Source organism: Leptonychotes weddellii, chromosome 5, assembly GCF_054177405.1.
Source record: "Leptonychotes weddellii isolate Sample4059 chromosome 5, ASM5417740v2, whole genome shotgun sequence".
NCBI classification, from domain to species: domain Eukaryota; kingdom Metazoa; phylum Chordata; class Mammalia; order Carnivora; family Phocidae; genus Leptonychotes; species Leptonychotes weddellii.
Genome location: NC_138373.1, coordinates 72,777,403 through 72,802,430, shown reverse-complemented (window position 1 = coordinate 72,802,430; position 25,028 = coordinate 72,777,403). Strand labels below are relative to the sequence as shown.

Genomic DNA, 25,028 nt, shown 5'->3' with positions numbered 1-25,028 from the left:
TGGCTTAGATGTTAAGCGTCTGCCTTCGGCTCAGGTCATGATCCCAGGGTCCTGGGATGGAGCCCCGCATCGGACTCCCTGCTCCGCAGGAAGCCTGCTTCTCCCTCTCCCACTCCCCCTGCTTGTGTTCACTCTCTCACTGTGTCTCTGTCAAATAAATAAATAAAATCTTTAAAAAAAAAAAAAAAAGAATATGACAAAGAACATCAGAGACAAAGAACACAATACCCGGCCCCTAAACCTTATGATCCAGTGGCAGGTTCAGTGCCCCTTCCTCCCAGGACAGATCCCTGGTGGGGGCTCATGCCAGGGTCCCTCTTGTTCCTGGGCAGGTCCTGCAGGTCCTGGTTTTTTACCTGCAGGGGGCAGTAGAAGGCTTCCACTTCTGGGGCTCCATTTGCTCCTCCCACTGCTGCAATCGGCATAAAGTGGTGCAACCTGGACTTCCAAGGGCCTTCATGTTTCCCTCCCACGCAGACCACAATCAGCCACCTCACATGCTCTGACATCCAATGAGAAGGCAGGACCTCCGACAGCGGCTGTATCATCTCCAGATCTCCAGTTCAAGGCAAGGTGAGCCGTGCAGGCCAGCAGCTGAGGAGGAGTCCACCGAGGTGAATTCTACTCGCCCTCACCGGAGCCTTCCTCTGTCCACCATGAGGCGGTGTCCTGGGGCTTCCACATGGCCATGTCTCCTCTCCCCAGGGCACCTGGTCTGGAAAGAAAGGGCACAAATAGAGACAACCACAGTCTGGGGAGTGATTTTAGAGAACCAGGAGCATAAATAAATAGAAATCGAGTCTTTGAAATAGAGAAGTTTAAAAAAAAAAAATGAACAGTTGGCATGGACCCCACCGAACTTTCCTTCAGCTGCTCCTTCAAGTTAAGTCTGGGTGTTGGTGGGTAAGAGGTCTTCTTGATCTCAGAGATATCCAGCCTCAATTGGGGTAAAAAACTGTCTCCAATATTTTAGCTATCCCTGAGCCAGATGGCAAGTGCTATCTACCCTAGAGATTTTTTTAAAGGTCATGCTGGGAATTACTATATTTCCAGCGATCTGCCTCCTCCCAGAGCCTTCCCCAGCCACAGCTCCATTGCCTTGCTTGAGCCAAACCCTCTCACTTGCCCTGGAGTAACTGGACCTGTCTCCCAATTATAGGTGAAAACCAGAATGTGTCTCATATTCCATTTGTTAACTTTCTCTTTTGTACATTTTAAGCTTCTCAGGCTTGCCTTCCCCCCCCCCAAAAAATGCCCTAAAATGAAATTCTGGTGCTCAGTTTTAAAAAGCAAGCCCCATAAATGCTCACAAAATAAATCTCAGCAAGATGAGAACATATTCCCTCTTATCCTAGAGTTGCAGAAAATCAGACACGATTCTGCTTCATAGAGTTGATTCTGATAAAGTGGTAAATCAAGAACATTCAGTCCCACTGGTGTGAAAATATGTAATCCTGTTCTATGTTATATTTATATCATCTTTGGAAGTGTAATTTGCACAAAGGAACCTTTTAAGACATGCAGACATCAGAGAAGATTGCTATATGACCAATACAATGTAATTTGTAAACCTTAAAACTCTGCAACTCCGGTTGGCCATTGAAAATTTGTCTGAAAACAATATTTAATTAATTTATTTTTTTTAAAGGAGAGAGCACAAAAGCAGGGGGAGGGGCACAGGGAGAGAGGGAGAGAAAGAGAATCCCAAGCAGGCTCCATGCCCAGCACCGAGCTGGAAGCGGGGCTCAAACTCACGACCCTGAGATCATGACCTGAGCTGAAACCAAGAGTCAGATACTTAACTGACTGAGCCCCCCAGGCACCCCTGAAAACATTATTTAAATTAACCTCTTCAATTTCGAAAAGGCATAAAGATTTATGAGATTGTTGTTTGTTTGTAAGACCAGAAGAATACCCTTGGGACTGTCTTGTCCTTTCAAGCATAAAGGTAAAATCTCATTCTTCTGTTTGTCTTTTTCAAAGAGTTTAAGAGTCTGTGATAATTTGAATTAACAGGGAGAAATCCTTGCCCTGCGATCTACCAGGAAAGCTGGGAATCAGCCTTGTGGGGAAGAGCTGGAAAAGGAAGAGGGGAAGCAGCACAACCCCAAGTTCAATTAACTTGAGGGGATTTGGAATGTGGGGCCCATAGCCAGCCCTGCCCTGGGGGTGATAGAAGGAAAACAAATGCTCTGACCATGATATTTGGGGTCACCATCTCCACTGCGCCCCTATTACTTGAGAGACAATAAACATTCTCAAGTTCAGGGGCGCCTGGGTGGTTCAGTCGGTTAAACATCTGCCCTCAGCTCAGGTCATGATCTCAGGGTCCTGGGATCGAGCCCCTGAGCATCGGGCTCCCTGCTCAGAGGGAGAGCCTGCTTCTCTCTCTCCCTCTGTCGCTCCCCCTGCTTGTGTTCACTCACTCTCTCTCTGTGTCAAATAAATAAATATTTTTTTAAAAAAATTCTCAAGTTCAGTAGGAAGCTGCCTTCTCAAGCCAGAGGCTCTCCAGGAAGACGGGGTGCCATGAGGCTCAGAGGAAAGGAAGCTGTTGGAGCTAAAGCTTGAATCAGGGAGGAGGAGGAGGAAAGCAAGAACACAAAGGCCTGGAGAAAGGGAGGAAAGCAGTGGGGGTGAGAGACAAATAAAGGAAGAAGTAATGGGAAGGAGGAGAACATACGACCAGGGACCTGAGCAGTGCATAGGCCCAGAGTAGAGGTTACTTCTGGAATGAGGGTGAGAGGGATTGCCTACTGAGCTCTCCCTTGGACTAAGGATGGAGGCAGGATGCTCTAGGGCCGAATGGAAACCAGAGGGATGGCGCTTGAGAAGGAGCCTGGTCATTTGGGATGACCCAGGGAGAGCCTGGAAGGAGCTGGAGGAGGTATCCTGCAGAAGAAGGGGAAGCAGGAAAAGCAGGTCCCAGAGAGTGGTAGCAGAAAAGTACTTAGCAAAGTGATAGAGGGGCTGGAAGAAGGGGGATTTGAGGGTCAGTATGAGAGGGAAAGGGAAGAAGCCGATTAAGAGACTTTCTACCCATATAGTCAGGATTCAGCCACGCATGTTTTGCCATCGTATCCATGGGCTAGGCACCATGTTGGCCATCAGTGATGGTGAGCCGAGTAGCCACAGTCCCTGCCGTAATGGAGCCTGCTTGCTGGCCTGGTGCACCCTTTGGGAGTGTCCTAAGGGCTTCCGGAGAGCCTCTTGAACGAAGAGTGGACCAAGAGCACTGGAGTGTGAGGAGCCGTTCTTAGCCTTTGTGGTGAGCAGAATGGGAGAGAATCATTCGACAAAGCCATCACATGTCATACATAACTCTGAGCCCCAGAGGTGTGCAAAGCTTCTAGCTGGGGCTGGAGTCCACAACAGGACGTGACCCTGTGCCAACGAATGCTGCAGATGCGCCGCACATCTGCCTGCTTCCCCCCATCCCCTCCCCTTTCAGATCACAGCCAGGGGGGCTGCTCGGAGCTGGTGTCCCCACTGGGCAGCCCTCCCTGGTCAAAGGGAGTTCGGGTCCTCAGGGAGCGGGCTGTTGCTGACTTTCCACACACCTGCCTCCTTTGAGGACAGAACCATTGGCCTCCACAAGGGCTTCCCGCCCCTTACCAAGCCGTGGGTGAGTGTCTCTCCTGGGGGGGCAGGGAGGGTGGCCTCTGCCCCCTGCCATGGCCTCTGGTATCTGTCTAAAGAAGTTTGAGTCTGGGCCTGACCCTGCTGGACAAGCAGCTTCCCGGGGCTGTGGGCAGGATTCAAAAGACCACCTAAGCGAGTGCCCCCATCCATGCTTGATGAGAGAGGAGCAAGGAGCAGCTCAAGTTCATGGGTCACAAACTTCAATCTCTACAAGAGGCAGTCTTTTAACATAAATGAGTGGAAAGGTCAGGGAGGGAGGGGTATGGCCCATTAAAGGGACCACCCTACTGTGTGATACATGCACGAGTTAAAAATTGGTTGTAAACAGTACAAAGGGTCAAGAGTCAGTGCCTTCCCAGCCCCCTGATATTTTCTGAGGGCAAATGGGATTTGGGAGGTGTTTTTCCTCTACAGTGGTGGGCAAACTATTCCTGAATCAGACAGTAGGTGGCGCTCAACCCAGAGAACTAGAAAAAGGGAACTGTGGAGAATTACTTAACTCATTTCCAGTAACTTCTCCCTCCTCCCCCGCAGGGCCTTCCCCGCCCCACCTCCTGTGCCCTGGCGTGGGGCACGTCCTCCCGCTGGTCCCAGATGTCCAGTTCCAGATGCCTGGTCTCAGAGTGGGGAAATAACCACTGGAGAAGCCCCCACTCCACAAGCTGCCCAGGCAAGATGTGAGTGTGCCCACCGGAAAGGCCTGGAGGAGAGGACAATGGCGGGGAGAGGGGAAGGTGGGACCCAGGGACGTGCACACACACGCACACACATGCGCACACACACACACAGAACCAGTTACTGCGGGGAGAACTGGAAAGTTGCCTGTAGCCTCTAGCAGCCTTCCCTGGAGTTGGTCAGACTCCGTGGTCTGAGCCAGGAGAGCTAACATATTTAAATGTCCCTCCCTCCTACCACCATTGCTCCTCCAGATCCCAGGGTGGGATTGGGACCTGCCGAAGCAGAAAGCAGCCCCCTCCTTTGATTGAGACTGTCCTGGGACACAAGCAATGGTGGAAAACTCCCAGTCCAAGCTCCGGCTGGCTAGGAGGCTGAAGGAATCAGGGTGAGGAGGGGCAGTAAGGGAGGAGCCCACAGGTGCCCAGGCCTCAAGGGCTAACGCCTTTGCAGGGCGTCTCGATCTCTCAGCTTCACCTGCCCCTGCTCCTCATACTTCCACAGGCCTCGGGCCATATGTGTGTGGCCATATCTTGCTCTCATCCACTCACAGGTGGTGGCTACTCCTCTGGGGAGTCCTCCAGGCTTGCCCCACGCAGGGCTCCGTGCTCTTGGCCCAGCAGCTACCCCAGCAGCTGACATCCCCTGGGTATCCAGAGCCATATCTCAAAGGCCAAGAGAACTCCACTGACATCGAGGCTCCAGAGGGCTTTGCCGTGAGGCTTGTCTTCCAGGACTTCGACCTGGAGCCGTCCCAGGACTGTGAGCAGGACTCTGTCACAGTGAGCTGCAGTGGGGGTCCTGAAGGGACTCTGGGGAGGGAGCCTCCTGGCCTGGAGCCCAGAGGCAGGGGGACGTGGCTGTGCCCTGAATGGCAAAGGATGGATGAAGAGCCCAAGTCAGGGGCACAGGCGGCTTAGCTGGGAGGTCAGGGTCTGCCCCAGGGTGCTGCCTTCTGCCCTCAGGCCTGCCCTTGTCCCTGCTACCATCTGGGTCCCACAGAGCGAGAGAGAAGGTGGCAGGGCAGGCCCTGCTTTGGGTGTCGTACCGAGGGACACACACATACTGCAAAACCCTGGCGTCAAATAGCAAGGACTCACACATCCATCAGTAAAGATCCACCAAGTATCTGTGGAGTGCAGGCTCCGTCTGATCAGGAAGCTGGGCCTAAATAGTAACAAAAACTTAGGTGACTGTTCAAGCTGCAGGATAAGGACACTTTAAAAATAGCACTTTACATTATCTTTTGGGTTAAATTTCCTTCATATCAAAATAATCCATGCACAGAGTTCTTATAAAAAATGAGTATACAAGGCTTATAATGGAAACAGCAGTCTCCAGCCTTCTTCCCAGCCCCAGGGCCTCTCCCAGCAGCAGCGCCTGCGATGCATGTAGCTGCTCCATCTGGCATTTACTTCCATGTGTATAAATAGCATGCTTATTGTGTTACTTTTGTGCACATGATCACTTAATTTCCAACCATAGAAGATGAGGACTCGCTTTACTTCTCTTAGACCTTCACTACATTTCCCCACCCCATCCTCCCAAGCTACCATTATTAGCATTTTTAGTTATTTACATTATCATGACTTTAAAATACTCCCTTCTGAGCACATGGTGTACAATAATTATATGTCCTTGCTTCTCTGGCTTTTGGGTCTCCCGGGAGTCAGTAATCTCATGGAGTTTTTTGGGTTTTCTGTTTGTTTTTGTTTTGATTCTAGTATGCTTAGCTCTGTCTATAACTAAGCTCCCCAAACTCTTAGCCAGGAGAGTAAATCTCTTCTCGACATAATCAACTACAAATCTTAATCTCTTGGTCTTGCTTTGTGTTGATATCCCACCTGAAGATCTCGTGATGCTTCATCTCCTCAGAGTTCCTTGCTCTCTAGAGCCTCAAGCCTTCTGGAAGTTCCTTTCTCCCTCCTTCTGGGCATTTCCTGTACCTGTTATGTGCTGGAACTGAACCCAATACCATTCTCTTTCTTGGTTTAGTCCCTCATTTTGGAGGAGCACATTCTCCTCCAGAAAGGATATGAGGGAATAAGCTGTAAAGGATCTCACATATCCCGGAATGTCTTAGTCCACCCTCACAGTTGATGGATAGTGGATTTGGGACGCAGTCTGGGTTACAAGCCATTTTCTCTCAGAATTTTGATGTTATGGTCTGCTTGTTCTAGTGTTGTTAAGCCTGGTACAAGGATGATTCCTGGTCCTTAGTTTTTTTGCTCTAGGACTTTTGGAACATTTTCCTTATTGCCAGTATTCTAAGTTTTCATTCTGATGTGCCTTAATGTGAGTCTTTTTGTACTCATTATACAGGGGTTTTTAATCTAGAGACTCTTTTTTTAAGATTTTATTTACTTATTAGAGAGAGCAAGAAAGCATGAGCGGGGGAGTTTCAAAGAGAGAAGCAGACTCCCTGCTGAGCTGGGAGACCCACATGGACTCGATCCCAGGACTCGATCCCGGCACCCTGGGATCATGACCTGAGCTGAAGGCAGACACTTAACCGACTGAGCCACCCAGGCACCCCTAATCTAGAGACTTTTTAAATCCAGGCCTTCAATTCTGAGAATGCTCTTTTATTTTTTTTTTTTAGGCTTCTGAGCCTATGTATGTTTATTTTTATGTTTATTTTATTTTATTTTACTGAAGTACAGTTGACATAAAATGTTATCTTAGTTTCAATTGTGCAACATATTGAAAACACAATTCTGTACATTGCTTAGTGCTTACCCCAGTGAATGTAGTCACCATCTGTCACCATACAATGTTGTTATAATATTATTGATTATATTCCTCATGCTGTACTTTTCTTCTCCTCACGTATTCATTTTTTTAAGTTTTTATTTAAATTCCCGTTCGCTAACAGACAGTGTCATATTAGTTTCAGGTGTACAATATAGTGATTCAACACTTCCATACATCTCCTGGTGCTTGTCACAACATGTGATCTCCTTAATCCCCATCACCTACTTCATGCATTTCCCCACCCACTGCTCTTGTATTATTTTTTATATAAGTTCCAGATGTCTGCTTCTTTATTTTCTCTTTCTTCAGAAAGAGAAAATAAATTTAGCTGTTGTAAATTCTGGACTGATTCTCCAGTTTTGTTAATCCATTCTGTTCTGTTTTCCATCTCTTTTTGTTCCACTTTCTGGGAGATTTCTTCATTTTAGATACCAACTTTTTTTAAAGATTTTATTTACTTGAGAGAGAGCACAAACAGGGGGAGGGGCAGAGGGAGAGAGAGAAGCATTGCAGGGCTCTATCCCAGGACCCCAGGATCATGACCTGAGCCAAAGGCAGCCACTGGACTGAGTGGACTGAGCCACCCAGACGCCCCTTAAATATGAACTTTTTATTAATTTTTTTCTGCTAATGTATTTTTTCATGTCTAAAAGCTCGTTCTTATCTTCTAAACGTACCTTTGTATAGAATATTGTTCTTGTTTCGTAGAGGCAATATCCTTTCCTCTACAGGGATTATTTTTAAATGTGTCTTCTGTTCCTGTATTATCTCTACTTCATCCAGGTTCCCTTTTATTGTTCATTTGTTTTGGTCTCTGCTTATCATGTTAGAAACTTTCCTACAATGTCTGAGAATCCTTGGCTGTCCATTCATATTTAAGAGTGAAATACTCAGATGGCACTGGATGCTCCGTGTGGATATCTAAAATTTGTGAAGTGACAGGTTTGACAATAGAGTTATCAACAAGGTGACTATTTGTGCTGTTGGGGAACCTCCCAAATATTAGCTTGTGGAAGTATTTTCTTTAGGGACAGCCGAGCTCAGATCGGAATCCTTGGGTCTCCTGTTCAGGGTGGCCAACATTCTGGTAAACAAGCAGAGGAGGGAATTGCACTGTTTGATATGTAGACTTTCACCTAAGCCCTCTGTTTTCCGCACTGGTCTTCACCTCCTCTGTCGAGTGTGCCAGGGGATCCCAAGTCAAGGGTGTCTGGCTCACGCTCAGGTCTTCTGCCAGGGTGAGCCAGAGGGGGTTGCCCGGATGCACAGCATGGGCAAAGGGACCTAGAGTTCTGAGGTCTCCCCACGATGGCTTTCCGTCAGCCCTTCCTCCATCCTCATCCTCAGGGGTGCCCGGTTACCCCAATTTCTGAAACTTTCCTGGGTTCTGTGGTGAGAACCTGCTTGCTTTATGTTGTCTTCCACCTTTGAAGACTCGTTGACATTTGTCCATCTCCAACCCATCTTCCAAAATGTTGACATCCCTCCTCTGCTGTCACGTCCTCTCGCTTTTTTGCCTTGATCACGTACACCATTTTATCCCTTTGCTGTGACATTGGTGGGATTTGAGGTGGGAAAGGAGATAAGTGCATGTGTTTACTGCTTCAGATTTTACTGGAAGTCGGGACTGTATTTAATTCAGCCTATGTCTGTTGAGCACCTACCTTGAGCCCTGCTCTTCTCAGCCACGGGCAGTTTCCATCTTGGCCTGACTCTTCCCTGTCATGGAGGGAGTTCAAGCTCAGGAAGAGGATCCTTCCCTCCTGTCTGCTTCCAGAGCAAATCACACGGACACCGCAAATGCAGAACTTAAGACCCTGAAGTCTAGTTCCATTTTTACTCGTCAGTATGCTCAGCTGGCCTGTGAGCTCTTTGGTAGCAGAACTGTCTGTTCTTCATATCTGTACCCCCAGCACCTAGCACAGTGTCTCACACATAGAACATAATCAGTACCTGTTGAAGGAATGGATGGATGGATGGATGGATGGATGGATGGATGGATGAAATCCAAGCTTCTGTAGAACACGCAACAGAATGAATTTGGGATGAGCAGGTGTTTAGTGTCATCCTCACCACTGTTCCACGTGTAGACTCTGGAGAACTGCCATAGGGCGTGATGTTGTCCTGGCTAGAAGAGGCCTCATGGACCATTTTATAGGAAGAAACCGAGAACGGGGGTTAAGAAACCCCCCATGTCACACAAGGAGGTGGGGCAGAGTCTGGAATTTAACATAGGTCTGAGGACTCTCAGTCGGGTGTTCATTCTACTTTGCTAGTTAGACTCCTAAGTTATTTTATTTAGCCAACAACTCATGAGGAAGGGTAAGAAGAAAACTGGAGCACTTAACAACCAAGTGTAGCAGTAAAGGACAGTTTCCTAGGGTAAAATGCTTCTTCCCCAAGAGGTAAGTCTCTTAAATAGGGACATTAAATGTGTTGATGTCCTAAGGAAGGAAAAGTATTGGGACATGCCCGAGCAAGACATTCCAGGTGACTGAAAACTTTTCTTTATGCCAACTTACCCCCAGTCACTGTGATCATGGAGAGATGGGCTGAAGGGAGGCTTAAAGAAATTTGCGATTTGGGGAGAACGAGAGAACAAAGAGCTAGCAAGAACCCAGGGTATGTGGGTCAATATGAAGGTCAGAAATCAAATGAGCTGACCAGTGAGCTGTGTGCCCAGAGAAGAGATTAGGCATGTAGCATGGGCCAGGGGAACTCCTTCCAAGATGCCCTTCCTTGGGTTGGGGAACCCACATTAAAGGATTTGAGCAGAGGTGAGGCAGGCAGAAGGAACAGAAGCAGAGACAACCTGCTTCAAGAACATACTAAAGCATCAATACCCAGGGTACACACACTGTGTACATTTTGTGTCCGTAGATTTTGCACCTTGTGGGGGGCTTCACTTACAGTTTCTGGAGTAAGAGGAGAAACATTCCAAAGGAAGGAGAACAGGAAAGGCTAGGAACCCAAGGGGCTCAGTCTTTGCAAAGAGTCTTACTGCTTCACAGATGTTGGCCACTGGAAGTTATTCGGACAAGTGGAAGGTGGTGGGGGTGGAGGAGGTGGGACGGGAAGGATGTAGGTCTGCCTATTTGTCAATTCAAGGCTGTGGTGCCATAGATACCATTTGGAGCATCAGGGAGTCAGGGTGAGCAAAACAGATGTGGTTCCTGCCTTCTTAGAATTTATGATCCAGCGGACTATTTGGAGAAACCCTGGGGTTCCTAAGGAGCTTCTTGAAAGTAGGTAACTATGGTGGGCTTTATGAGATACTCACGGTAGGCTAAAGAAATACATTAGGTATCTGGTCATGGGTAAAAGAAACCTGGGGGTCAGTAATGGGACAGGACACTACTTGAGGAAAGCTCCCCGAGGAACAGCTTCTGAGCCCCAGAGGTGTGCAGACCTTCTAGAGGATGTGACCCTGTGGTGCAGATTCACCCCACACCTGCCTGCCCACCCTCCCCTTTCAGATCACAGCCAGTGGGATGGATCCAAGTCGGTTCTGTGGGCAGCAGGGCTCCCCGCTGGGCAGCCCCCCTGATCAGAGGGAGTTTGTGTCCCCGGGGAACCGACTGCGGCTGACTTTCCGAGCCCCTGCCTCCTCTCAGGACAGGACCACTGGCCTCCACAAGGGCTTCCTGGCCCTCTACCAAGCTGTGGGTGAGTGTCCCTCCTGGGGGTGCAGCCTCTACCCGGAGCCATGGCCCCTGATCTCCTGAAGGGACAAGTGGAAGCTTGAGCGACCCCACCCCCGCCCCAGCTATGCCCCTGCTGCTGAGCAGCCCAATTAAAGGGGCAGGCGTGGCTCAGCTCCAGCAGTTGTTTCCATGCAGATTTATAGGCTGAATGCTTGCAGATCATCTCCTCTTTCAAAAGAAGCCAAGAGTCCAGATTTTTAAGTGAAATTCTAGATTTTCAAATCATAACTCAGGTTTTTTTGAAAGATAATGCATGCACATGATAATTTTTAAAAAAAAAATAATATAATATGGTAATAGTATAAGAAGTAAGTCTTCCTCTCATCTCTGGCTCTTAGTCCCTGGCTACCCTGTCCGGAAACAACCCTGTTGTCCATTTCCTGGGTATGCTTCCAAAGACGCTCTAGGTGCCATTCAAATATAATTGTTGTGCGGCGGGGTGGGGGGGGGGTTGCCTAATATTCACAATGTCTTAAATCTAGCATTTTTCACTCAATAATATGTCTTTTTTTAAAGATTATTTATTTATTTGAGAGAGAACGAGAGGGAGCAAGAGAGAGAGAGAGCACGAGCAGGGAGAGAGGGAGAAGCAAATTCCCTGCTGAGCAGGGAGCCCTACTCAGGGCTTGATCCCAGGACGCTGGGATCGAGTCCCACATCGGGCTCCCTGCTCGGCGGGAGGCCTGCTTCTCCCTCTCCCACTCCCCCTGCTTGTGTTCCTGCTCTCGCTGTCTCTCTCTCTGTCAAATAAATAAATAAAATCTTTAAAAAAAAAAAAAGAAATAGAAATGGTAGGTGAAAAGGCATTTGCAATTTAAGTTTCAGCATTGCTGAATTTCCCTCCAAAGAGGTTTTGCTAACATGCACTGACTAGCCCTGTATGACGATGCCTGTATCCCCTACAGCCTATTTATCACCGTTACTTTCCATTTTTTAATCATTTTTATCATGGATGATCTTATCAGTGAAAAACAGTTCAGATGTTCTAAATAAAAGACTGTGCAAGTCACACTAAATATGGCCCTGGGCCGGAATCAGTCCCAGGGCTGCCAGTTCGGGGTCCTCCTGACCACTGGTTTCCTACAGGTGTGAACCGCAGTCAGCCCGTCAGCCAGACCAGGGAAGCCTCTGAGGCCAGAACACGTGGAGACAGCCCCTCCAAGACCCAGAAGCGCTGCCAGGAGCCCTATTATCAGGCCGCGCCAGCAGGTGCGTCCCCGCCTGCTGGGGAACCAGCTCCTATTTGCCTCACTCCCAGCAAGAGGCGCTCTGGGCACCTAGCACCCCCACCTCCCAACTGTGAATCTGTTTCTCTGCCTCCCCTCATTTCACTCCCCAGGGACACTCACCTGCACACCCCAGGGCCCCTGGAAGGAGACACAAGACAGGGAGGAGCTTCCTCACTGCATCCCGGGTGAGTAGGGACCTCCCAGCGCCGACCCTGTGGCCACTTCCTGAAGAAACCTCAGCTGTATGTGTGGCCCGCGGGAGCAGGACATAGGGGGTTAAAGGAAAGCCTTAGGGTCGACAGGGAGAGATAAAGGCAGAAGGTGCAGAAGAAGAGGGGAACCAAGAAGGCCCAGAAAAGGAGAAGCAAGAATCTTGTCCCTTATTCAGGATCAAGAGATAACTGAGAAAGTAAAAGCATAAAGGAAGTTCATCAGAGGGGACAGTAAAGGCGAAGAGGGTCAGAAGAGTGGAAAGAAGAGAAACCCCTCTCTTGGGATGGTCTGCTTTAAGGATACACAGACAGGTTCTCTGTCCCCAAAACATCTCCCTACCTACATGCCACAGTGGCAGGAAGTCTGCCATGTTAATACTTTTTATTAAGATAAAATTTATGTCACATAAAATCCACCATCTTAAGCATTTTAAAGTATACCATGTAGTGATTTTTAGTATATTCACAAGGTCATGCCACCATTACCACTAACTCCAGAACATTCCCATCACCCCAAAAAGAAACCCAGCACCTCAGACTCTCCCCTCCACCACCCACTGGCAACCACTAATCTACTTTCTGTCTCTATGGATTTGCCTCTTCTGACATTTTCTATAAAGGGAATCATGCAGCATGTGGCCTTTGTGTCTGGCTTCTTTCATTTAGCTTGTTTTCAAGGTTCATCCATGTTGTAGCAGGTGTTAGGATTCCATTCCTTTCCATGGATATACCAGCTTTTGTTCATCCATTCATCAATTAAAGGACATTTGGGTTGTTTTCACTTTTTGCCTTTTAGGGATAAATGCTACTATGAGCATTCGTGTACGCGTTTCTGTGTGAACATATGTTTCTATTCTTTTGGGCATATCCCTAGTAGTGGAATTGCTAGATCACATCACACCTGTAGGTGTCACTTTTTGAGGACTTGCCAGGCTGTTTTCCGCTGGGGCTGCATCCTTTTACATTCCCACCAGCAAGATATGAGGGTTCAAGTTCACTGTTTTTGAAATCCTTTTTTTTTTTTTATTTTTTTTAAGTCAAAGCATTGCCTTTCTAACCCAATCTGAATACATTTCTCAAATCTCACTCCTGACCCTCAGAAAGCTCTCAGGCCAGGCTGATGCAGTGTTTGGGCAGTGGGTTGGAGGGCAGGTGATGGTGGAAGATGTCAACGATGAGGAAGGACACAGAAAACAGGCAACAGGCACTGAGGACAAACTGCTTGCTGCATGAGTTTGCTCAGGATGGCCCCACCAAGAGTCTGAAGAAGTGGCCTTAAAATGTCTGAGGGATGGGGGAAACAGGGGAAGGGGACCAAGAGCACACTTACTGTGATGAGCACCGAGTACCCTGTAGAGCTGTGGGATCACTGTACTGCATACCTGAAACTAATATAACGCTGCGTGTTAATGACACTGGAATTAATTTTTTTAAATCCTATTATTAAGGTAAAATAAGAGTGATTCTTATTTAAAAAGAAATCGTCTGAGGAGGCGCAGGAGAGAGAGCGCTTCACGGAAGCAGGTCTTTAACAAATGCATCTTGATGCAGCTGCTGATGTCCCCTGTATGTCTCTCTGTCTCTCTTCTCTCCCAGTCTGTGGCCGGCCGGTCACCCCCATCGCCCAGAACCGGGAGGCCCTGGGTTCCTCCAGAGCCAAGTTGGGCGACTTCCCCTGGCAAGCTTTCACCAATATCTACGGCCGCGGGGGCGGGGCCCTGCTGGGCGACAGGTGGATCCTCACGGCCGCCCACACCATCTATCCCAAGGACGGCATCTTTCTCGGGAAGAACCGGAGCGTGGAGGTGTTCCTGGGCCACACAAGCGTAGACGAGATGTTGCGGCTGGGGAGCCACCCTGTGCGCCGCGTGGTGGTGCATCCGGACTACCGCCAGCACGAGTCCCACAACTTCGACGGGGACATCGCGCTCCTGGAGCTGCGGCGCAGCGTGCGGCTGGGCCCCAGCCTGCTGCCCGTCTGTCTGCCCGAGCGCCAGGCCCTCTACCGCAGCGGCGTGTGGGGCTACGTCAGTGGCTTCGGCGTGGACAGGGGCTGGTTAACCACCCAGCTGAAATACTCCGGGCTGCCCGTGGCCCCGCGCGCGGCCTGCCAGGCCTGGCTCCAAGAGAAGCAGAGGTCTGAGGTGTTTTCTGCCAACATGTTCTGTGCTGGGGATAAGATGAGGCAGCAGAATGTCTGCCAGGGGGACAGCGGGGGCGTCTATGTGGTATGGGATGAGCGCGCCCATCACTGGGTGGCCACGGGCATAGTCTCCTGGGGCGTGGGCTGTGGCAAGGGCTATGGCTTCTACACCAAAGTGCTCAACTACCTGGACTGGATCAAGGGAGTGATGGAGGGGAAGGACTGACCCTGGGGGCGCTTGAACAGTGACACCCAGCTGTGGAGCGTCCCCCCATCCGGGAGAGGGTTAGGAGGGAGGACTGGGCTCAGGGATGGCGCTGGGGGCAGGGAACCCCTATTCCTGTCCTGTCCCTTGTGCGAGAGAGCTCCTCCTCCTTCCCAGTGCCCCCCCCCTCCTCTTTCTCCACCTTCTTGCCCGAGTTTGCGCTCCACCCAGGAAAGCCCTGGACATCTCAGCCAGTTTCCCTTTAAACTTCATCTCCTGCTGACACGGCTTCTTCTGTACTCTCCTGGGAGACGGTCACCTTCTCATCCCCCAGTTCAAGTGGGGTCTGGGGGATGTGGTCTTAACTGTTTTCATTTCTGAAACATTCCAAAGCCCCTCTAGTTGGCCTTCACGCATTCAAACTACTGGCTTCACCCCCCTCCCCCTGCCAACGGTATCTCCTAGCTGCAATTCTAGTAAACAGCCCATGTTCTGCATACCAGGAGCTTCACGGGTTATTTCATTGACTCCTCACAGCAAGTTTGCAACGGAGCTGTTATTACCCACATTTCACAAATGAGGAAACTGAAGCCCAGGGAGATAAAGTGGCTTGCCCAAAACCCACAGCTGGGACGGGACTGCCAAGGCAATGGGCTTCCCAGATCACCATGATACCTCCCGATTGTCCTCCAGACCAACTCTGCTTCCCCTTCCCAATTCCCACATCTGTACAGGTCCTCCCTGGGAATTCCTGCTTCATTGAAGATGACAACACCTGGCTCACACTTCCCTGCTAGCCCCGTCTCCCGCAGACCCCAAGCTGAGCCCAGCACCGGGCTGGATGTTGGGGCCGACACCTCCCAGTGCTGCTGGACACCTGGGTCTGGGCTCCACCTAAGAAGACCAGCTCTTTAACTTTTAATAAGGTCTTGAGGTGATTTACAGTGAAAGACACGAGTAAAATACGATGGTTCAAATGGAAATAGATAATTAATACCATAAAACAGAAGAGAGCAAATCTGCTAGCACTGAAGGTCAAGTTAGCTTACCTGGTTAAAGGTTAAATTGATCTTTGAGGGCGCCTGGGTGGCTCAGTCGTTAAGCGTCTGCCTTCGGCTCAGGTCATGATCCCAGGGTCCTGGGATCAAGTCCCACATTGGGCTCCCTGCTCGGCAGGAAGCCTGCTTCTCCCTCTCCCACTCCCCCTGCTTGTGTTCCTGCTCTCGCTATCTCTCTCTCTGTCGAATAAATAAATAAAATCTTTTAAAAAAAAATTGATCTTTGAAAAACAGCAGGATTCAAAGTTGTACATACATGTGGTTACTTCGATTTTTTTAAACCATTTTTAAACCTAAGTATAAAAGACTATTAAAAACACCCTAAGGGGTGCCTGGGTGGCTCAGTCAGTTAAGTGTCTGACTTTTGGTTTTGGCTCAGGTCGTGATCTCAGGAACGTGGGATTGAGCCGCACGTAGGGCTTTGCAATCAGTGCGGAGTCTGCCTGGGATTCTCTGTCCCTTTGCTCCTCCCACTTGTGTTTGCTCTCTCTTTCTCTCTCTCTAAAATAAAATAAATAAGTCTTGGCGCACCTGAATAGGTTAAGCATCTGCCTTTGGCTGTGGTCATGATCCCAGGGTCCTGGGATCAAACCCTGAGTTGGGCTCCCTACCCAGAGGAGAGCCTGATTCTCCACTCCCCCTGCTTGTACTCTCTCTCTCTCTCTGTTAAATAAATAAATAAATAAATAAATAAATAAATAAATAAATAAATAAAATCTTTAAAACCAATCAATCAATCTTTTTTAAAACACCCTAAAATACTAATCAGAAGTTGTGTTAGGTGGTATAATTTTGGCTGTTTTGTTTTCCCCTATTCCTCCGTAATTGCTAAACTTTGCTAAATTTTATTTAATGAGCATGTATTCGTTTTATTTTGTTTTTATTATTGAAAAATGATGTTTCTCCCTGCCAAGGCAAAAAATATATATCTATAGCTATAGATCTATATAGATCTAGATGTCTAGATATATCCACATAAGGTAACCTACCATTACTTTAAGAGAGAAACTTTTTTTCTCCAGAACCAAAACCTAAGAAGAATAAACAATAAAATAGACAATGTCTTCGATACTGGTCTTTATTTTTTTTTAAGATTTTATTTATTTATTTGACAGAGAGAGAGAGACAGGGAGAGAGGGAACACAAGCAGGGGGAGTGGGAGAGGGAGAAGCAGGCTTCCCGCCAAGCAGGGAGCCCGATGTGGGGCTCGATCCCAGGACCCTGAGATCATGACCTGAGCCGAAGGCAGACGCTTAACGGCTGAGCCACCCAGGCGCCCCTGATACTGATCTTTAAACCAGTGCAGGAGTAATCTTCATATGGCTGTTTCTTCTTTCTGTCCTTGGTGTAAGTCAACGGTATACGACAAATGTGCAAGTAAAGGTTCCTTTGAGTGGCCTGGCAGAGAGGAGGCCGGCCTGGGACTGAGGTGATGAAGCCCAGGTTTGTCACTTTGCAGCCATGTTGTATGATACTCAGAATCCCTGGGATGAATAGGAGAACTTCAGCTAAGAATTACCTTCCTGGACCACCTGCTCCTTACCTGTGATCTCCTCCATATTGCCTCCACTATGAACACGACACACACACGCACACACAGTGTTGTCAAAATGCTAATGTGCAATTTGTGAGACAAGATTCCCCTTCTTGGGGCGCCTGGGTGGCTCAGTCGTTAAGCGTCTGCCTTCAGCTCAGGTCATGATCTCAGGGTCCTGGGATCAAGCCCCACATCGGGCTCCCTGCCCCGTGGGAGCCTACTTCTCCCTCTGCCTGCCGCTCCCCCTGCTTGTGAGCTCTCTCTCTGACAAATAAATAAATAAAATCTTTAAAAAAAAAAAAATTCCCCTTCTTCCTCGTCTCCTCATCCAGTCCTTCTCCTTCTCCTCTATCTTTTGTCTTTTCTGACCTGACCAGGTCATGGGTCATGTCACAGATTATGTCATGGATCAGCCCTGCCATCAGATTCGATCCTCAGCTCTGACATTTAGGCCTGCTGGAGGAACCCTCCACACCTTGATTGACTTCGCATCTTCCTGTACCTGCTCTCTAACCACATTCAGTGAGGACTTGGTCATTGCCTAATGGTGAACTGCCCCATCTTTGTGAGTCCTTGCAATCCATTGCTTGGGAAAGTACCTGGCATATTAAATAGGTAGTCCATACATGGATGAATGAGGGGGTAGGTGGGTGGAGGGAAAGAGGGTTAATCCAATTGGAGAAACAAGCAGGATAGACTACAAAGGTCCACGACTCGGAGGCCAGCTCTGCCTGAGCCTCCCTCTGGAATCAAATGCCAAAGGGTATTTGAGCCATGGAGAGTTGAGGAAGAAAGGCTTCCACAGCGAACAAACTTTCCAATTAGGAGACTATGGCCTGGGACACAGGAGAGACAAAACCTCCCTCCCTCCCAGGGGCCTACTTTCTTTCAGAAAAGACCAAGTCACTGTTGGTGTGCAGACATAATGTCTGCCTGGTCCTAGGCAACCGTGACTCTCAGGGGTTCAAACACTTGACCAGATGCCGAGAAGAAGAGGATGTTTCTACCCTCGCTCAGCTTCCCTTGCCTCTCTAAGAACCAAGTTCACGGGCAGGTCTGAGTTCACTGAAGTGAGGAGGAAGGGTCTTAAGACAGACCCTAGTGCTGCTGTAGGGTCACCCTGACATAAGCACTCTGTGTCCCATGTTTAAGTGTCATTCATGGGAAAGGAGGCTGGGGCCCCAGTGCAACCAAACTCCGTTCTCTTCTGTCCGCTCCTGCCATGCCCTCTCTGCCTCATGGTTCCTGTCACACCAACCTGGACATTAAAACCCTGGCCACTCCCGGGTGGGTAAGGGCAGGAAGAACCGGATTAATGGAACAGGGCACTGCAGAAAAGAGAGTACCCCCTCAACTGCGATTTCCGTTCCCTTTGGCATCGGGACCTTGTAAACACAGCAGCAGTCCCTGAAGAAAGGGAGAATTCAGATCAGATATAGAAACCGAGAAGTCTGGGCTTCCAACCAAAGGCTTTCTCCATTCTGAAAAACTCGGGCCCATCTCCTTAGCCCTTCCCCAGGCCGCCAGCAGGTGGCACCACCATCAGGGATTTCAAAACCAAAACTACATTAAACTGGAAAGATTTTTTTTTCCGTTTTGTTTATGCAAATAGTTCCTTCCCTACAACATTCCTCCGGGAATGGTCCCCTCCTTCCCCTCCACAGTCATTCCCTCCCCCTTGCCTCCCCTGCATGACCGCTCTCTCCCTCAACACAGAGTGGATGAAGACACTGTCAGGAGAGTCCAGGATCCAAAAACAAACCTTGAGAAATGTGAGTAAGGCTGATGGGGCCCTGGGAGGGTGGGAGAAGCCAGAGGAGAGAATCCTGGGCATGGGAGGCAACCCTGCTCCCAAATTCATTCAGGGGGACGGGAACACCCCTCCCTCCCCATATACCTTACCTATTCCCGTAGGCACACACGTGCTTATGCAAACACATACCCCATCATCCCTCCTCCTGAGGAGGAGACCTTAGACCCATGAGACGATGGCCATGTTCCCTTCTTCCTCCTAACTCATGGCAGGGGAGCAGCAAGATGAAGGGACCCACTGTGCCCAGGAGGGGTGTGCTCTGTGCATGACTCCATATTCCATAGGTCGTTTCTCCCAGAGGTCTTTGCTGAGCCTTTGGGAGCCCCATCAGAGAGCCATGACTGGAAACCCTCACCCTCCATTAACTGGTCCCAAGCCAGCCCTATTCCAGGAAGGGGAGGGGAGTGGTGGGAGAGGGCAGGGGAGGAGGATGGGGAGGGAGGTGCAGGGAGTACGATGACCTCTAGACTGGACATTACCCAGGGGGAGGAACACCCAATGCAGCGGCTTTAGAGGCCAGGCTCTCCACTTCACCACCCCCACCTAGAACATCTCTACGAGGCCTAGAATGGCCAGAAAGGAAAATGCCAAGCGGTAGGACCATCCCAACCCCCACCCCAGTCACTGCCCAAACGGCAGGGGTGCCGCAGCCCTCCAGCACTAGACACCCACTTTCTTGTCGGCAGGTGCCTCTTATACCTCCTGGTGCCCATCCTGTTCTGCCGCGTGGGAGGCTCCATCCCCGTTTCGCAGAAGCTCTTTGGGGAGGTGACATCTCCTCTGTACCCCAAGCCTTACCCCAGCAACTTTGAGAAAACCACTGTGATCACAGTGCCCACAGGATTCAGAGTGAAGCTCATCTTCTGGCAGTTTGACCTGGAGCCTTCTGAAGGCTGTTTGTATGACTATGTCAAGGTAGGGAATCAGGTTGGGAGGGCAGAGGGAGAGCTGGGTGTCTCTGGAAACTGAGGACTTGTGCTCTAATCACCCTGGATAGCATTCCCCACCCATGGACACAGCCCCAGCCCTGCAAGAGCTAATGGCCAAGTGAAGTTCGGAGAGTCTGGTGACACCATGGATGGGGTGTCCACTGGATTTAGAGGCCCTCAGTGAGCACTGAAGGGAGAAACACAGAGGAGGGAATGTGCAGGCCCCACTTCCAGGAAATTTACTGTCTATAGGAGTCAGAAAAACCTTCTCCATCAGCTAACTTGCTGGGAGTCTTTGGAAAACTGCTGTGCCTGTTTCCCTCTTTCCGTGTAGAATATCACCATGGCTGCCTTCCTAAACAGGAATATGGGGAAGAGAAACGTGTGTGGTGGTAGCTCAAGCATAAGCTTCAGCAAGGTCAATGGGCTCAGTCTCCTCACCTCTGTGACAGCCAAGTGTGCCTTCCCAGTCTCAACTTTCTATATCAATAAAAATGAGATTCTAGATTCAGGATTCAAGTAGAGTCTACACACATGCAGTAAATACCATTCCCAGGAGACCCTCTGGAGGTTATGAGAGAATAACATGAAAATGATACATCTTCTAGCCCAGAGGACTGGAGAAGTTTGCAGGGTTGGAGGGAGGGGTCTTGGTGGCAGGGATGGTGAGGGATGGGGTGGGGGCAGGATGTCTTCCACTTCTGAGGAGTTAAAGAACCTGTGAGCAAAGAGATAAGGGAAGTCCGGTGATGCTAGTCCGTGCGGAGGCTGGAGAGGCTCCCACTCAGCTGAGTATACCAGGAGGCATGTGGCTGGACGTGAAAGGTTTGCATAAGGTGAGGTGGGATAACTGGACAGAAAATAAAGCAGACCACTCCAGGCTCCAGGAATGAAGAGATGCTAAAGGCTGTGTGGAGAAAACCAGGATTCCAGTGGAAGATGAGCATGGGAGGTGGTGGAGACAAAGGAAGGTCTGAAACATGCCAGGGGACAGAGAACAGGGAAGGGGCGATGTACCAGGCACAGGATAACATGCCAGGAGTTAGCCACCAAAGACTCAACAGATGGAAGTCACCGGGGAAACAAAAAGAAAGCAAGTCATGGAGAGACAGTTTACAACAGCCAGAGCCCTGCAGGTAGAGACCAGATGGAAGCTGGTCCAGCAGGGGGGCACGACTCACTCTTTGGGACAAGAGGTAGACTTCTGCTGACCTTCCACCCAGGACATGTCTCCTCAACTGCTCTTCTTCCTACCCTTTGTCCTTTCTCCACAGATCTCTGCTGACAAAAAAACTCTGGGGAGGTTCTGTGGGCAAGTGGGTTCTCCACTGGGCAACCCCCCAGAAGCAAAGGAATTTATGTCTCAAGGGAACAAGATGCAGCTGACCTTCCACACGGACTTCTCCAATGAGGAGAATGGCACCATTATGTTCTATAAGGGCTTCCTGGCCTATTACCAAGCTGTGGGTGAGTGGCCCCGGGTGCCTTTTTTCCTGGCCTTAGGCATGTTGTATGGGGACCAGAAAAGGGGAATCTTGAATCCATTGAAGCAAGAAGCCTGTCCTTCCTTATTTTTTCCTCCTCAAAAGAGCTTTTTCCAGGAGAGGACTGCCAACCTAGATTCTGTCACGGTGGGGTCGTTCCCAGAAAGCATTAGAGAGGCCTGAAATTGGGGCGCCTGCATGTCTCAGCCAGTTAAGTGTCTGATTCTTGGTTTTGGCTCAGGTCATGATCTCAGGTCATGAGATTGACCCCCATGTCCGGCTCTACACTGCGTATGGAGCCTGCGTAAGATTTCCTCTCTCCCTCTGTCCCTTCCCACACCACCACCCCCCCCAAAAAAAAGAGAGAGAGAGAGAGGCCTGGAGATGATTTTGTCTTTAGGCCTCTGGTGACTGACCTCTCTGAGAGCAGAGCCATGACAGAAGTCCCCGGCAGGAATTTAACCCTTCCTTCTGGAATGTCTTCCAGACCTCGATGAATGTGCTTCCCAGCGAAACTCAGTTGAGGAGAATCTCCAGCCCCAGTGCCAGCACCTGTGTCACAACTCTGTTGGTGGCTACTTCTGTTCCTGCCGTCCAGGCTATGAGCTTCAGAAGGACAGGCATTCCTGCCAGGGTAAGGTTGGGGCACTGTGGGAGGGAGGCAGGGGCCGAGCAAGGGCGTGCGGGGCCAGCCAGAGAGCGCCCAGTGACCCCCGTCCGGCTCTGCTCTCACAGCCGAGTGCAGCAGTGAGCTGTACACAGAGCCATCCGGGTACATCACCAGCCTGGAGTACCCCCAGCCCTACCCACCCGACCTGCGTTGCAACTACAGCATCCGGGTGGAGCGCGGCCTCACCCTCCACCTCAAGTTCCTGGAGCCTTTTGAAATCGATGACCACCAGCAAGTACACTGCCCCTATGACCAGCTACAGGTACAGCCATCCTACTCCCTGAGACTCTCCCTTCCTCCCCTTCCACTCCCCGCATCCCTGCTTCCCGCTAGATCCTCTGGCCAATTGGGACGGGACTGACCAACCTCACACACAGGCTAGGCAAGTGGATCCTGGGGATCCCTTTTCTCCTCCAGCTGAAAACATACACACAAAGCAGAGTTCCCACCACCACCACCGTCCTGGCCCAGTGGGAAAATGTCTGAATTGGAGAAATGGCCCTCCATCTTCCCCACCAGATCTATGCCAACGGGAGGAACATCGGCGAGTTCTGTGGGAAGCAAAGACCCGCTGACTTTGACAGCAGCAGCAATGCGGTGGATCTGCTGTTCTTCACAGATGACTCGGGGGACAGCCGAGGCTGGAAGCTGCATTATACCACTGAAAGTACGGTTGCCTGGGGGCCTCTCTCACTGGCCAGCAACAGGGCAGACTCAGATGGGTCAAAAGAAGGACAGTGGCTCTGAAATAAACATGTCCTCTGGTCTCCCAACAGTCATCAAGTGCCCCCAGCCCCAGACCCTAGACAAGTTCACCATCATCCAGAACCTACAGCAGCAATACCAGTTCCGTGACTACTTCATTGCCACCTGCCAACAAGGCTATCAGCTCGTGGAGGTAAGAGCCTGAGGCTGAAGGGAGAGAGCTGGCCCAGCCCTCTAGGAGCAATTCAGGTGGGTAGGTTCATATCAGATTTAGGCTCAGCCCAGCTGGATTCACACATGTTTGAGCTGGAAGATCACCCGGTCTACCTGCTCTCAAACTTGACTACACACTGAAAACACTTCGAATTTTAAAAACACTGTTGTGTGGGTCCCCTGCAAGAGACTGATTCCATTGGTCTGGAGTGCCACTAGGATTACTTACAGCTACCCAGGTGATTCTAATGTGCAGCCAAGTTTGTGAACTACTGGCCTAGCATAATAATGGTAGGATTTAGGAACTGACAAGGCAGGGTGGAGTGCAAGAAGTGACTCACTCAACATCACAGTGATTTTGTACAGCAGGAGCTAGAACCAAATCTCCTACCTCGTGCCCCAGGGCTTTTTTATGCACAATGGTGTTCTCACCCTGGGCCCACCACCATGTCCTCAGCTTTGCAGGCTCAGGAAAGACCGTGGCTTTATTGGTTAATTTCACAAAAGCTGGTAAACTAAAATGCTATTTTAAAAAATATATACAATTGGAGGGACCCCTGAGGCTACCAAGCTTGTTATTTTTTTAAATTTAAAATTGTGGGGTTCAGGGGCACCTGGCTGACTCAGTCCATAGAGCGTGCGACTCTAGATCTCAGGGTCGTGAGTTCGAGCCCCACGTTGGGCATGGAACCTACATAAAATAAAATAAAATAAAATAAAACAAAACAAAACAAAATTGTGGGTGTCAACTGGACCGTAGTGGAAGCAGGCAAGAGTCTAGAGAGAGGATTATCGGGTCTGACAATCAGCCCTTGCTCTGACTTTCCGCTGTGTGATTCAGTGCTCCCATCTGCAACTCTGGTCTGAGAAGAACAAAGGAGCCACATCCATGGGGGTGCTGAGGTCTGAGAGCCTGAGAGATAGCCTTGCATTCCCTGCTGCTCCAGTGTGGGAAAGGCAGGAAGGGAACCACAGTGCCTCCTTGTGTTAATGACACCTCTATCTCTCTCTGCCTCTTCTCAAACAGGGAAACCAGGTGCTGCTCTCCTTCACAGCTGTCTGTCAGGATGATGGCACCTGGCATCGTGCCATGCCCAGGTGCAAGAGTAAGTCACAACTAAGCAGGTGTCTGCCCCTGGGGAGCTCCCACCACCACCCAGCCATGGAGACCTAGGCTGTGGCAGGAAGAGAGGATGTGGACTAAGCCTCTCCCCAAAACACCCTCCCCCTCACTTGTCCCTTGAAGCCTATGGCCCACCTCAGGAACCGGTCAACCCTCAAGTGAGCAGTGTTGGTGGGCTCTACCCAGAACTGAATTTCACTCCATCTAGTTCCCATCCTTCACAAGTGCACCACCCCCCTGCCACTGACCGTATTTCCCTAAGGTTCTCAACCTGTTCTATGGGCAGAAAACTCAGGTTCTTCCCACTGACGTTCCAATACCGTCACTCTCAGCTCTCATACGGCCCTGTGTTCTCTCCAAGTCAAGGACTGTGGGCCACCCCGAAGCCTGACTAATGGGGCCTTCAATTATGCCACCACAAAGGGGGTGAACACCTACCAGGCCCGTATCCAGTACTACTGCCAGGAGCCATATTATAAGATGCATACCAGAGGCGGCATCAGCGAGACTGCGCGAGGTAGGGACCCATGCAAATGGCAGCCTTCTCCCTTCCATCTTCTCAAGACATCCTCTGAGATTTTTCCAACATAATCCCTAGGGGATGCATATTGAGGTATCTGCCCTGGACATTGGCTTCAGGGGCCTAAAGTACAGTGCCAAGAGGCAACTAGTAGGGTTGAAGGAGGCACCTGAGCTGATACAAAGAAAGTCTTAAATTTCATAAACAGTCAGCTCCCTCTCACCACCACCATGACCATTACTACTGCCACCCCCGCAAGCACCATCATCATCCCCACCTCTGCCACCACCAGCACCACCAACCCACCCCACCACCATCATCACCATCATCACCACCATCATGACCAACCCCCACCCCCCCACCACCATCCCCACCTCCACCACCACCACCACCATCCCCACCTCCACCACCA

General features: G+C 49.9%; 2 protein-coding genes across 5 annotated transcripts in view; both read left to right on the top strand.

Moving 5' to 3' along the window:
- The first annotated feature begins 443 nt into the window (after positions 1 to 443).
- Positions 444 to 16,470, top strand: C1RL (complement C1r subcomponent like). 3 transcript variants are annotated; one of them, XM_006737874.3, is made up of 7 exons: positions 448 to 573; positions 4,177 to 4,319; positions 4,871 to 5,099; positions 10,548 to 10,737; positions 11,862 to 11,984; positions 12,115 to 12,189; positions 13,813 to 16,470. In XM_006737874.3, exons 2-7 carry the CDS (start codon positions 4,237 to 4,239, stop codon positions 14,583 to 14,585), a joined length of 1,473 nt encoding a protein of 490 aa, XP_006737937.3. In that variant the 5' UTR covers positions 448 to 573; positions 4,177 to 4,236; the 3' UTR covers positions 14,586 to 16,470. The 3 variants fall into 3 exon arrangements, with proteins under 3 accessions (XP_081677265.1, XP_006737937.3, XP_081677264.1); XM_081821138.1 differs by lacking the exon at positions 448 to 573 and adding an exon at positions 4,572 to 4,705 and having other exon boundaries at positions 4,214 to 4,319; XM_081821139.1 differs by lacking the exon at positions 10,548 to 10,737 and having other exon boundaries at positions 444 to 573; positions 4,871 to 5,079.
- A 2,302-nt stretch (positions 16,471 to 18,772) lies between these two features.
- C1R (complement C1r) overlaps positions 18,773 to 25,028 on the top strand; it is a 9,317-nt gene continuing 3,061 nt past the window's right edge. The window contains exons 1-9 of one of the 2 annotated variants that reach the window (XM_006737871.3): positions 18,773 to 18,931; positions 19,659 to 19,887; positions 21,176 to 21,368; positions 21,873 to 22,019; positions 22,121 to 22,317; positions 22,575 to 22,722; positions 22,832 to 22,953; positions 24,001 to 24,079; positions 24,458 to 24,613. In XM_006737871.3, coding sequence (XP_006737934.1) covers positions 18,930 to 18,931; positions 19,659 to 19,887; positions 21,176 to 21,368; positions 21,873 to 22,019; positions 22,121 to 22,317; positions 22,575 to 22,722; positions 22,832 to 22,953; positions 24,001 to 24,079; positions 24,458 to 24,613 — 1,273 coding nt within the window. In that variant the 5' untranslated portion in view covers positions 18,773 to 18,929. Of the gene's footprint in view, positions 18,932 to 19,441; positions 19,567 to 19,658; positions 19,888 to 21,175; positions 21,369 to 21,872; positions 22,020 to 22,120; positions 22,318 to 22,574; positions 22,723 to 22,831; positions 22,954 to 24,000; positions 24,080 to 24,457; positions 24,614 to 25,028 lie in introns of those variants that run through there. The other variant, XM_081821137.1, reaches the window with a different exon arrangement.